General features: G+C 44.3%; 1 protein-coding gene across 1 annotated transcript in view; it reads left to right on the forward strand.

The window, feature by feature from the left end:
- Positions 1-225: 225 nt before the first annotated feature.
- The window catches only part of NEURL1B (neuralized E3 ubiquitin protein ligase 1B), a 197,354-nt gene continuing 184,261 nt past the window's right edge, over positions 226-13,318 (forward strand). The window contains exon 1 of the mRNA XM_035105296.2: positions 226-461. Coding sequence (XP_034961187.1) covers positions 374-461 — 88 coding nt within the window. The 5' untranslated portion in view covers positions 226-373. The remainder of the gene's footprint in view (positions 462-13,318) is intronic.

The following is a 13,318-nucleotide window of genomic DNA, read 5'->3' on the forward strand; positions in this document are numbered from 1 at the left end:
TTAATTTTTTTTTTTTTAAAAAAATTAAGGCCCAGGTGTGTGACGCGAGAGGCCAGTTCACAGCCCCATTCCTTTTGCCGCCCTGCAACGCTCCAATGGCGAGGCCGGCGCACCGACGAAGCACGATCCTCCTCCCTTGGCAGAGGCACCGGGCCTTTGCCCGCCCATTTGGCAGGTGCTCTGCGCCGCCACCTATTGGCTGGCCCCCTCGCCCATGTGCCGGGTTTGAACGCGCGCTCCGGCGGGAGAAGTTGCAACTGCTGAAGAGCAAAGTCCTCAGGAGCCGCCGACCGGTCAGCTTGCAGAAGACCCCTAGCCCACCGCTGCCCGCGCCTTCTCCTTTCTTGCCCTCGAAGGGAAGAACCGCACCGCCATGGGCAACACAGAGTCTGTCCCGCTAGAGGTGGCGATGCGCATCTGCCTCAGCAGCAGCAGCTGGATCTCGGGCGCCCCTCCCCTGGGTAAGGGAAGCGAGAGCCAGTCTCGCGCTCAACTTCGTTGTGATACCGCAAAAACTAACGCATTATTGAAGCTTCTGTGGGGGGCGCCGCATATACATAGCTGCCAAGTTCTCCCTTTTTTAAAAGGAAATTCCCTTATGCTGAATAGGCTTCCTCGTGAGAAAAGGGAAAACTTGGCAGCTATGCGCATATAGCTCGTGGCCATGGGGTACAAGAGAGGGTGCAATCTGTGACAAGCATGGGCAAAGTTTAAATGTATACCAGAGAAGCGCAGTGGCCATTCACAAAAGCAGTGGGCGGCAATGATATCGTCAACCAAGCTTGGCTGTGCCAGGTAAAACCAGTAGAGGGCACTGTGAATACAGTGTGCCTTTCCCTTGGGAAGGATAGGGTTACCCCTGTTCAGATGTTAACATTTGCCTACAAGCAAAAGTGGTGAAATCAATGGAACTTACTTCCAAGTAAACATGTTTGTGTTTGGTGTGTGAGAATATTGTGGCTGTATCGTTGCCAATGTGGTTGTAACCTTAGGGTTCCTCTGCTGCTATAGCTATTCATCAGTATGAATATTTAACTTCAGATCTTTTTTAGCATGCCCCATTTTCCATGCAGTCATTTTAGCCTGCGTTTTGGCAGAACAACACGAATTGCAAAAAACCATAAGATACTGGGCATGTTATGTAGATGGTATTTATTCCTTGATGGGCCTTATCAGGGTGAGTTTCGTTTCTAAAACCTGCTTTACAATAAAGCTTATTCTCTCAAATATTCAAACCAATATCCAGAGGGCAATAAGATCAGCACTTCTCCATTCTCACCACCTTCATTGCCATCTATAGAGCTGCATTTTCCAGATGTTTTGCATACATTATCTTAGTAAAGTATAGCTTGTTTTCCTTTTTTAAATAGCAAGGTGAAAATAATACTCCATGGCAGTTATAATTTGCTTGAGCTTTAATAACTAAAAGCCTAAAAGTTGGTGCATAAAACCTGATATCCTGTACTGATTATCCTGTCTAGCACTGCAATTTTAAACACACTTACTTGTGAGAAAGGTCACTGAGTACAAGGGGGCTTGTTATGAATAGCATTATGCTCCAAGTCTGTTATATGTATGCAAGAGAAATACTTTATATGGAAACTTATTGCATAAGTTAGTTAAATAACTCAAGTCCCAGTCCTTCATTCAATTCTTTATACCTCATATAGAAAGTTCAAAATACAGCACCTTGACTATTGAAGACATTTATATGTTGGTTGCCATGAATTTCTGTGTGATAGTTACTCAATAGGAAAGCTAAGACTTACAAGAGTCTTAGGTTCATGCACATGGCTCATAGTTTCTGCCAGGTCAGACTTACTGATACTGTAGATTGCAGTATAATTCAAGAAGACAATTTAGTCAGTACCTTTGTGGGTTTTGGTTAATAGTCAGTTTCCGCAGGATGATCCTTTAGTCTCACTGTACAAGTGGGTATTATGCCAGTGAAATGTAATGGTAAGCTTAAGCTAAACCTGTAACAGAATCAATGACTTTGGAAACAAAAGCTGACATAGCAACAATGACAAACACACCTACACTGTCTCAGGCAACTCCTCCAGTACCTACCAATCATGATATTGTTCATATAGTCACACTCCAACATCAGCCCTGCATAGAAGGTGCTGATCATAGAATCATAGAGTTGGAAGGGAGCCCCCCCCCCCGGTCATCTTGGTGATAGCCAAGCAAACTCATGACATCACCCAACTCAGTACATCCACAATTTGTATGCCCAGTGCCAGTTAGGTAGCCGGAGAGAGACCACAATACCTTCTAGTTAGTGCACAAGCTGTGGTGGTGGTACATGGAGGAGGCCTATGGGAAAGGGCAATGCAGTGGGAGAAAAACTGGTGTGGGTCTGAGTTCTACCTTGGGGTGATGCTCTTTCATCTCTCAGAAGGCAAATTCCACATTCTGGATGTTCCGATGGGAATGATTTTGGATGAGAAAGGGATTAATGCAGCAATACAAAGGCCTGCTGTTACAGAAAGTAGCAAATACATATGCAGGCTATGACTCAATCTCTCTTTAAAAAACAACCACCAAGAACACTTTTCATGTTTGTCTGAGGAAGTTCTATCTCATGCCCATTCAGCTACCGGTAGAATGCCAGTTACCTTTTAAGTTATTTGAAATTTTAACCATTTTCCTGGGTGTCCAATAGATGCTTAGGCAATGCATAGCCACTTCAGCTTATACTTCTCTTAAGAGTTCTCAATGGCTCTTTTCGGATACTTCAAATTCTCTATGTTAGGGATGGGGAGTTCATGGCTCTTTGGAAACTCCTATCATCCCTGCCTGGGGATTATGGGAATTGCTGTCCAACAACATCTGGAAAATCACAGGTTTCCCACCCCACCCCTGGGGCTTTCTTTTGTACAGGGTGAGTTCTTTAAAAGAGACCCTGTGGATGCAGAGTACAGTACACATGTTCCATGGAGCCTCTTAAAAGACTCACCCTGTACAATAGGGTAGGCAGTAGCTGGCCACTGGGCCCAGGGTTCCTAAGCCTCTGTGATATTTACCTTCTGTCTCTATAACTTCCTTCTCCACCATTTCTCTCTTGGTCTTGTTTGCCACCTGCACTCCATTTTGAGCTGGTACATCATAAGGAAAGCCATTAGCTAGGACAGGATGGCTACTGGAAGTGGCAGATGCATGGAACTGGTAATTTACTCAAGGCAATATGCCAGCAGAGCATGCTCGACTGCATGATACTGTAATAGACCATTATGTATCTGTGCCTTCCAGGCATCAGCCATTCTGCACAGATTCCACTGAAAACCCCTCATAATCCATGCCAGTTACATGGTTTGTGCCCATCCATACTGTCTACATTTCTACTGAAGCGGCTAGACTAGTCATGACCCAGAAAGAGCTCTCCTCTGCATGCCAGTTGGGGACAGCACTCTACTGCAATCTGTTGTGTGCTCTTCCTTCACCTGCCCCAATAAACCAACCCTTTTCTCATGCACTTTCATTTGCATTCCAAGTTTTTGTAATGCAGCGGGACCCAAGAGCGGCTGTATTTCTATCATTCTTGAGGAACGAAAAGCTTTTGCTTTTGAGCCACCTTATGTTAATTAAACCCCGCTATCCAGCAATGGTAGGTGTCCACCACTAGAGGGCAGCCTGCATTCATAACTTTAATTGCCTCAACATCTAGCTGTACTGTATTAACTGATGATTTATTAAGAGCTAGCTGTACAGGTTAGCTTTCAAATCTCTCTCCAACCCACAAAATGAAGAGAATGCAACCTAATCTGCAAAACAATATTCTTGTGATAATGCATTGCAGATAGATCACTCAAGTTTACGGACAGCGGCACTGAGTAAAAAGCTAACAATGTGATGTGATGTAGCACTGTGGGCCTTCATAGGTAAATATTTTGATGAGCAGTTGTCTTCATTTTGTACATGTCAATATGCAACCTGATCCTGTGTTTACTCAGAAGTAAGAGCCCCTCAAAGCTCAGTGAGCTTAATCTAAAGTGAGGGAACACGGGACTAAAATTGTTTAGGGTGACCCCTATAGTGGATGGCTGCTATGCCAGTGCTAAAATGTTAGCATAACATAGGTGCAGTCCTTTGCTCAAGCACCCAAATATCATCAGAATCAAATATCACAGTGGCATTAGTGTACAGATGAGGTGGGCAAACTTTTTTCAAATGAGAGAGCTATGTGGAAAACACAACAAGAAACTCAGAAGGTTCAGCCCTAGGACCTTCCTGGTGGTTCCATGAGAAAGGGCAGTGTGGCTGGAAAAAGGAGATCAGGTTCTGAAGGGGGTCATGGGAGCCTGAATTCTCTGAGCACCTTAGGGTGCCTTTGGTAAGAGAGAGGATGGTGTGAAATGGGCAGTTTTGAGGTGTGGGCTCTCCCCTCCACCCCACTAATGTTTGCCCGTCTTTACCACCTTCGTTTCAGCAATGGAATTGACAGTCCTGGTTGGGTTTTTTATATCTGGAGTCCTGAGGCAGAGTGTTTGCATGTATTCTCAGGAGAGAAGGGTCAGCAATATGTATGCCATTCTCACTTTAGTTGTGAGTCTTTGCTGTTTGTGCAAGGTGCTGTAAGGCTTCCACTGTGGTAGCATCTTCATAGCTGCCAAGTTTTCCCTTTTCTCGCGAGGAAGCCTATTCAGCATAAGGGAAAATCCCTTTAAAAAAGGGATAACTTGGCAGCTATGAGCATCTTACCAACACAAGGATGCTGCGGCAGTTCTTTAATTTTTTTGTTTATTTTGCGAAAAATATATTTACTGCCAACATAAAGGGAAAATATCATGATGATGAGCAGCACAAAGCCAGTGACAAAATTACATTCACAATGCAGATAGAAAATATTTCCCATTGGCATAAGGATGTGTTCTGCTGGCCCAGGTGGGCTTACAGTCCTTTCCCTCCAGGTGGCCATAAGGCAATGTTAGGATCATGCTGTTAGCTACCTAATTGCCTTTCATTATTTGTTTTTATTTTATTGTTTTGGATCTGTTGTAAATGTTATGAAAAAGAAAAGCTAGAACTGCTCTGAAGAAATTGGAGGTGGGGTAGCTGTTTAGTTGTATGTGCAGAGTTGAATTATATTGGCAGTGTGGAGACTGGAAGTGCCACATTGCTAAGTTAAGGTTCTGCTTTGAACTCCCAAGTCAACAAGAAAAAAAGAGATGCTGGCTTTTTGTAGAAGCTGGCAGTAATTAGTGATGCTGATGTCAGTGCTGCCATCACTGTTATGAATGAATGAAAAGGTATTTAACATGCCATATCTCTCAAAACTCCTTCCCTTTCAAAGGCATGCTAATTTAATTATCCTTAGTAGAGGAGAAATGTGGGCCAGAGAGGATGGCATTAATAAGAAAACTCTCTTGTGCTAGAGCCACAATGCATTTACTGCCCAGAAAGTTGGAAGGAAACCATACAAGTGGGGAACAGTTCTGATCTAGATGAGACCTCTAAGTCATTTTGGGCACCAAAATGGGAGCTCTCATCCTCTTCAAGGACAGTATTAAACTGGGCCAGAGAATGGTCTGAAGTCACCTAATACAATTCCATAGCTGAAGCAGAGTGTCTCTGGCCAGTGGTGTAGCATGGGGGTGGGGCACAGGGGCACTTGCCCCAGGGGCAAAATTGTTAGGGGTGCAAAAAATTCATCACCTGGTGCTGCCTCAATACAGCTGTGCGCTTCCATCGCTGGGCTCCATTGAAAATGGCTTCTCCATGCAAACTACGAAGTGACCTCTCCAGACAATGGATCAACTCTTTTAAAATTATCTCTACGACTGCAATCTCCTGGGTAGTGTGGACACCATTAGCCAGTTGGATGTGCATGTGTGTTCTTCCCATTTCCCTCCCTCCCCCCTCCATGTGGCCCTGGGTGCTGGCAACCCACACTATGCCACTATCTGTGACCCCGAGGATTAGCCACGATAGGAGATGACTTGGGAATCATAAGCCACTCGATGAATTATTTAGGACAGAGCTTTCATTGTGCTTATAGCACCCAGTCAGGAGTGTGTGGAGCTGCTGTGTGGTGACAGAATTGGTTTGCAGTACTCCCCCCCCCCCAAGGCAAGATATATGCCTAAACTGCAGGCAGGTCACCTTTTGACTTGTGGCATGTGGTGGAGTGGGAGTGAATTTCTCCTGCCAGCATGTTTGCTTTTGGAACGTGTTCCCTTCCTCGGCTCAGCGCAGAAGTTCAGGAAGAGAAATGGGTGTTTGTGTCTACCGTCTATGGTGCTGTCTTACTTTGATGAGAGTCAGAGTGTTCTCTTCAGATTCCTGAGTGGAATGTGTAGGAGGCAGTCTTTGTGAGTCTTTTTAAATAGTTATTCATCTTTTCAAAACTTGAGATTTGGCTACACTGAACAGGAAGGAGAAAAAGTAGAGACTCTCATACAGCATAACCTCAAGGGTTTTGCTTTTTTAAAGTCTCTTTGGCTTTAAATAATTTCTTTAAGCAACCAAAATAATTCAGCACCTTGTTTTCTTTTGTCAGTGGGTGTTAAGCACAATACATTCTGCATAAGAAAAGCCTACCTGTTGGGAGGTGCTTGCATAGTTTTTTTTAAAGTCTGGAGCCAGTGTGATCCAGGTAGCATTGGTCCTAGGAGAAGTCCAAAGGTGTGAAGAATGTCTTCAGTTTTCCCCGTCAACATCTTTACAGGGTTATTTTGAGGATGACATATCAAGGACATGTTGTTAATCCACCCTGATCTTTAGACCTATTTGCAGCACACTGATGGCTTGAAATAAAAATTGCACTTAAATAGCATCAAGATTCTCTTCTGCTTTACAAATGCTTTCACACTTGCTCTCTGCTAGGCAATTCTTACATGCTGTATGCAAGATGAAAGCAAATGCACAGGGTGGGGATATGTCGTTGGACTTCCATCAGCCTCAGCCAGCAATGGTTAATGGTCAGGGGTGATGGGAGTTGTAGCCCAGCAACTTCTAGAGAGCCACAGTTTTCCCACTCCTTCCATAGAGGATGAGTTTAGCAGTAGTTATTGGCTGCTCTACCGAAATGGAAATTCTGTGTTCATATGCAGTGTAGTTTTATAGGAATTGAAGCGGCTCAGTTTGAATTATATCTGTGGGTCTTTTCCAGGCCTGGGATATGGTCTCTGTGAGGTTTAGAATACTGTAGAAGAAGCTGCTGAAAAGGTCAGATCAGTTTCTTTCTTAGGCTACTTAGTTGCTCATCCAATCATCCTATTTTTGCGTGGCTCAAAGAGTGGGCCATGTTGCCATAGTGACATCTAGGTGATGGTGCTCTCCTGGAAGTGGGTAGCCATTTCCCCACCCAGCCCTCATCTAGCTTGGATGCCTTGTCATCCAAGGAAGGAAAACAGTTGACTAGGGAGGCTAGTTTTGTGGGTGAGTTGGGGCTGATACTGGGAGCTGAAAGCCAACAGGGAGCTTTGACTTTCTCTGTGGGCTGAAACCTAAAGCTATGGCTTTCTGGGTGGGCAGGCTTCCCTGGAAACCTAATGGGGAAACAAATTCTGTTGAAGCCATGGGCAGAGCCAAGGGGGTGGCGGGGGGGGGAGCTGCCCCCACAAATCAATAAAAATCAATACAAATCTGAGGTTCTGGCCCCCTAGCAAAAGCCTGCCCCCTAACAAAAATCCTGGCTATGCCCATGGTTGAAGCATTAATGTTGTGAGCCTTCCCATCATATCCTCATGTTGCAGATATGTGTAGATAAAGCCATTTATCCTAAAGACACCACAGTCTTTATTGGCATTCATGCCAAGGAAACGAAAGCCTGATAAGCAACTGAACCCTGAGTAAGCATTGGTCTCTCACTGCTTGGATATTGAGGTGTGTGTACAACAATACATTTCAAGAGCTAAACAGATGGGACACTGAAGATCTGTGATCAGACTTATGGGCTTATTTCTGTTGTACTTCAAAGCAGCCATGGGAGGTTCCATTTTCAATCAGAGTAATGCGAATGTTTTAACTGTTCAAACCCCCTCTCCCCCGTTTTCCTGATCTAAATGTTATTGCTGGTAGAGAAGCCTTTAGAAAAAACGGTTAAGAGTGGGAAGGGAGTTATTATGAGGGAATAAAGGCCTGGATGGTACTTGATGAAAAGTCAGTGTGTGGAATTTAGCAAATAACTTCCACACAATGGCTTTTTTCAGGTGGTCAGGAATTACATCTCACTGTTGTCTTTTGACAATCCTGTCAGCTGGAGGAGGCTACATTGAAGTTCATTGGAAGGAACCTTGATGCCACAACTTAAGGCTATTATATTTGGGGGGTATTGCAGTGTGTCAGCAATTACAACATCTGTTTGGTGCTCCAACAGTTCAATAAAGGGTGACATCCCAGTTGAAACTGTTAACATGTTGAAAAGACATGTGGGTAGGATGGGGTGGAATGTTTTGGCACTGTGTTGTGCCCAGAATTTGATTTGTTCTGTTCTTCTTTCGCGGATAGGCTAGGTTTATAAAGCCCATAGGAATCTGCAGTTTCTCAAAATGTCAGCTTCTTTCTTTTGGTTTTTTCACCCCCTTTGAAATTTAAAAATATGCATGAGATTAGTGACTGCAAATCTCTGTGTGCACTTTGATATTCATATTGCTGTACATAATGCCTCTGTCTAGTGTAGCATGCAGGAACAGGAAACCGTGGGAGGAAGATATTACTAAGGAAACGGTGCTGGCTTTAAGTGACAGAACAACTGCTAAATATGTTGGGACTATGTAGTATTCCATCACCACCACCACCACCCTGGCTCCTAAGTAATTAGTTCCAGGGACAGCAGTGTTTGGAATATATTGAGAGGGAGAGCCAGGCATTTTAATAGTGTCTAAAAAAGTATTACTCATCAAACTGTCTGCAGATCAATTCCTTGTTTTTGGTGGGAATAGATGGGTCTTGCTCCAAGCCCACCCCTAAATTCATCGTGTGCTATTTGTATTCCAAAAAAAATCTATTCTACTCTTGGTGTGCTCATGTAATTCCGGCGCCTTCCTCTTTTTTTTCTTGCAGGCTTTCCCAGTTTGAATGCCAATGTGCTTGATAGTGCTTTCCCTGTGGGTACACAGGGCCTATTAAAGTAGTTTGGTAGGAGTTCAATGTTCTCCTTGGGATGATGGTTATGCAACTCAGTCTAGGATCCAGGAAAGGGAGTTTAGGTTGGCTATTTATAACCAGCTGGTGATAACAAATCTGAGTGGGGTTTTATTTCCTTGCCCCCCAATATTTATCTGAAAAGTGTGAAGACATGGTATACTCATGCCATATTCTCTCTATATATCATATATATATGAGAGCCAAACACGACACAATGACTGAATCTCCCAGGGTTTAAAAAATTAACCTTAAGCTAGGCACATAAGGGCTCTGGATCTGATTTGGCAGGAGCACTGGCCACACTACCCTGCCCCTCTTTTCTTGAGCAAACCACTTCCCTTCAAAGCAACTAATGGACATGTAGTGACACCAGACCCCGACCCCACCTGCCCACGTGTTCACCCTGTTTTCACCCTTCTTCTGAAAGCCTAATTACAGTTTGTGTCTAAATGAGAGAAGTGCCAGTGAAGAAAAGGTTAGTGCTCTACAACCAGAGGCATAGCTAGGGGGGCAAGCAGGGGCAGGGGGCACTGGGCGCCACACCACAGGGGTGTGGCAGCACTTACCATGGGGCCTGAAGACACCCAAGCCACACATCTCTCCGTGGAGTGACACGGTGGCTTGGGCGCCTACAGGCACCCGCTGCCCCAAAAAGCAATGCTGGCCTGCAGGGCGCCAGAGTGGAATGGGGCTCAGGCCCTGGGATTCTGCCCTACCCCATCCCACTGGCACCCTGCCCGCTGTCTACACCTCCAGTGTTGCTGTTCTGGTCAAATCTGGAGCCTGTTCCACCTTCGTTAATATAAATTAGAAAATAAAAAGTCAAGATCACACATCTCCTGCATTCACATATAGTTTGGAACCATATAGTGTTTTCTTGTTGTAGTTATAAGAGCCCAGCTAGATACGATGCAAGGTTTTGTTTTGTTTTATTGTAAAAAAAAAGGAAAAAGCCAGAGCAGGAGCCCCTGAGTGTTAACCTTTTGGCCCTCCTATGGTTTTGATTGGGCCTTGCTGTCCTTGCGCCTGCTTTTCACGATGATAGGAACCTGCATTTGTGCCTCTGGCTTGTCTCAGCATTAAAGTGGCCGGGTATCCTGTAAAAAGGAAAAAGAAGAAAATGACACTACTCTGGGTGGCTTCAATGTGTCACCATCATATGTTTGCTGAAACATAGCCTAAGAGTAGAATTGCCACCTTTGAAGCAAGCAAGATAGGTCCAGCTCCTGTGCCTTTCACTAAGAAAATAAGCAGGTGAAGCATTTCCTGGCATAGAGTTCAGTGGTGGAGGAAGTAAAAAGCTTCACCTGTCTATTTACTTCAAGTTGGGCTGCTGTTAAAGGCACATAAGCAGGGTCAATAAAAAGCAAAGGGGCAATCCTAATTAATGGTGAATTGTGATTTAACTGGCTATATCTTCTCAGCAGGCTGCATGTGCATAACATTGTTGGTGTTCTGCATTATCACTCAAGCATATGGTATTCCCTCCACCCGCCCCCCTGCTATGTACATTCTCCCAAGCCACAAGGCTCAAATCATTCTGTAAGGCATTTAATTCTTGCATGCTGTGTGTGTGTCACACATGGATTAACACTGGTTAGATTTGTCCTGACCTCCCTTGATTAGGCCCTAGGGGTTTCAGTCAATTGTGATTTAAATAAACTAGCTCTGTTAGTGTTAAGCATGATTAATCCAGCCACTCTTAGAGAGAGCAGAACATGCATGCTAATTTCTGGAGGTACTTTTTGCTTAGAAATTTGTCAGTATTGGATTTCATTCTGTTTACTGTACTGTACTTCATATCAATTCAGTTTATAATTTTACTGATAACAATCGAAAGCCTACAAAACTCTTGGTGAAAAAGGGCATGGCATGGGCTACTACTGATGTAGGGGAAATTCTGAAGTTTGACTTAAACCAGTCTCTTATCAAGGTTTGCTGCTTTTGCTTTGGAACTATGGCACCTTCAGGTATAAACTGAAGGGCAGCCTTTCTCAACCTTAGGTCCCCAGGTATTGTTGGCCTACAGCTCCCATCATCCCTGACCACTGGTCCTTCTAGTTAGGGATGATGGGAATTGTATTCCAACATCTGGGGATCCAAAGTTGAGAGAGGCTGTTTTAGGGTAACCATATGCATATGAGGAAGTAGCTCTGTATCTTTAATAACTTTCCCAAAGATGAAACTTTGGCAGGTGCCACTTGCCATGTAGAACCAACAGCAGCTGATTTTTTTCTCTTTATTTTATTATATTTCATTAGAATGCTAATGATACCAATAAATTGCTTCTTCAAGTGCCTTGGTGTCCTTTGCATTTGGTCATCCTTCACTAATTCCTGCTGTTGGCTGTCATGCCTAAAGCTCTAAGCCCTGCTTTAAAAGGCCTGTTTGCTGCTTCTGTCAATTGTGTCATCTTGCCCCCATATTCTCAGGGACTTATTTTGATCTGAGAACTCTCACAGTATTCCCATCTCCAAACGTGCTTTGAAATTCATAATTCCCTCTCCTCTTTGCTATATCTCCATTTGGAACCCATTTATCTTGTCCCTTCTGATTTACCTTTTCCTCCCTGGCTCTACCATTAGGCCTCAAGTGGTCGATGGAGTAGTAGCCTCCCTCCTTGGTCGTGCCCCTGTCTTTCTCTGACAGCAGTTGTTGCTCAGCTGCATTTCACTTTCTCCTTGTCTTCTCTCATTGCCGCTGTAGAACTTAATCCACTGTTGGCCCAGCTGACTACAGTACACAGAATTGGCGTAGGGAGGTGGCACCAATTTGTTCTTTGCCTCAGGCAGCAAATTGATTTGGGCTGGCCCTGTACCCCTTCTTTTCTTCCCTGCTGTAGTGGAGAGGAGCCCTTGTGCTGCCCAGCGTGTTCAAAATACTGTACAGTAGTAAAACCAGGCATAGGGAAACTCTGCCCTCCAGATGATTTGAGACTACAATTCCCATCATCCCTGACCACTGGTCCTGTTAGCTAGGGATGATGGGAGTTGTAGTCCCAAAACATCTGGAGGGCCAAGTTTGGGGATGCCTGAGTTAGGCTGCTATTGGGAGCAGCCTATTCATGATCATGCCGTGCTGCTGCCAGACAAAGTTTAAGGTTTCATGTTGACTTATAAAAGCCTTAACAACTTGGGACTTGGATATCTTAAGGAATGCATAGCTGCCAAGTTTTCGCTTTTCTCGCGAGGAAGCCTATTCAGCATAAGGGAAAATCCCTGTAAAAAAGGGATAACTTGGCAGCTATGGGAATGTCTTTGCCCATATCCACTTCCCCAGCTCATAAGATCTTGGGATGAGGCTCTTCTGGTTGTGCTGCTGCCTGCTGGAGAAGAACACCTGACAGTAAGCAGAGAGACTTTTATCTTGCAGTGCCTAGTCTGTGGAACAATTTCCCTCCCCAAAATAAGAAAGGTGCCCACTCTTGAGTTTTTGGTCCTGCTTGAAAATGTATTTAATTTCTCCCTGGTTTTTATGGGCTACTGATTAGATTTTCTTAACAGATTTGCTGGTTAGCTGTTACTGTTTCAGACTGAAATAATAATAAAAAATTCTTCCAGTAGCACCTTAGAGACCAACTAAGTTTGCATGCACACGAAAGCTCATACCTATGACAAACTTAGTTGGTCTCTAAGGTGCTACTGGAAGAATTTTTTAAAATTTTTGTTTTGACTACGTCAGACCAACACGGCTACCTACCTGTTTCAGATTGTTTATTTATTGTTATGTGCTGTTACATATCTTGTTTTGTTTTCTTAAGTTGTGCTTTGCAGTCGTAAGCCACCTTGGGATTTGCATGAAAGGTGGCATGGAAATATTTCAAACATTTTATTTGGAATGAATGCATTAATAAACATGGCCTCATTTTGAGAAATACTTCCATTTCCAGGTTTTTTTTTGGGGGGGGAGCCTTCAGGAATATCTTCTCTGTGCACCCCACATCCAGAGCACATTCATCTTCACCAATTCCCATTCACTTGCTTCTCCTTCTGGGCTCAATTGGCACCATTTCCTGGAGTGAGTTAGAGAAGACAGCACACACAGAAGTTAACTCCTGGCTCTGCTCCCCACTTTCTTGCTTATACAGTGGTACCTCTCTGGTTATGAACCGTCCTCCTTACGCACGCTTCGAGTAACAAGCTCCACTAACCTGGAAGTAGATGCTCCTGGTAGCAAACTTTGCCCCGGGATGTGAGCAGTAGTGGCGGGGTGGCGGGGGCGGGAG

The sequence above is a fragment of the Zootoca vivipara genome, chromosome 2, assembly GCF_963506605.1.
Source record: "Zootoca vivipara chromosome 2, rZooViv1.1, whole genome shotgun sequence".
NCBI lineage: Eukaryota > Metazoa > Chordata > Lepidosauria > Squamata > Lacertidae > Zootoca > Zootoca vivipara.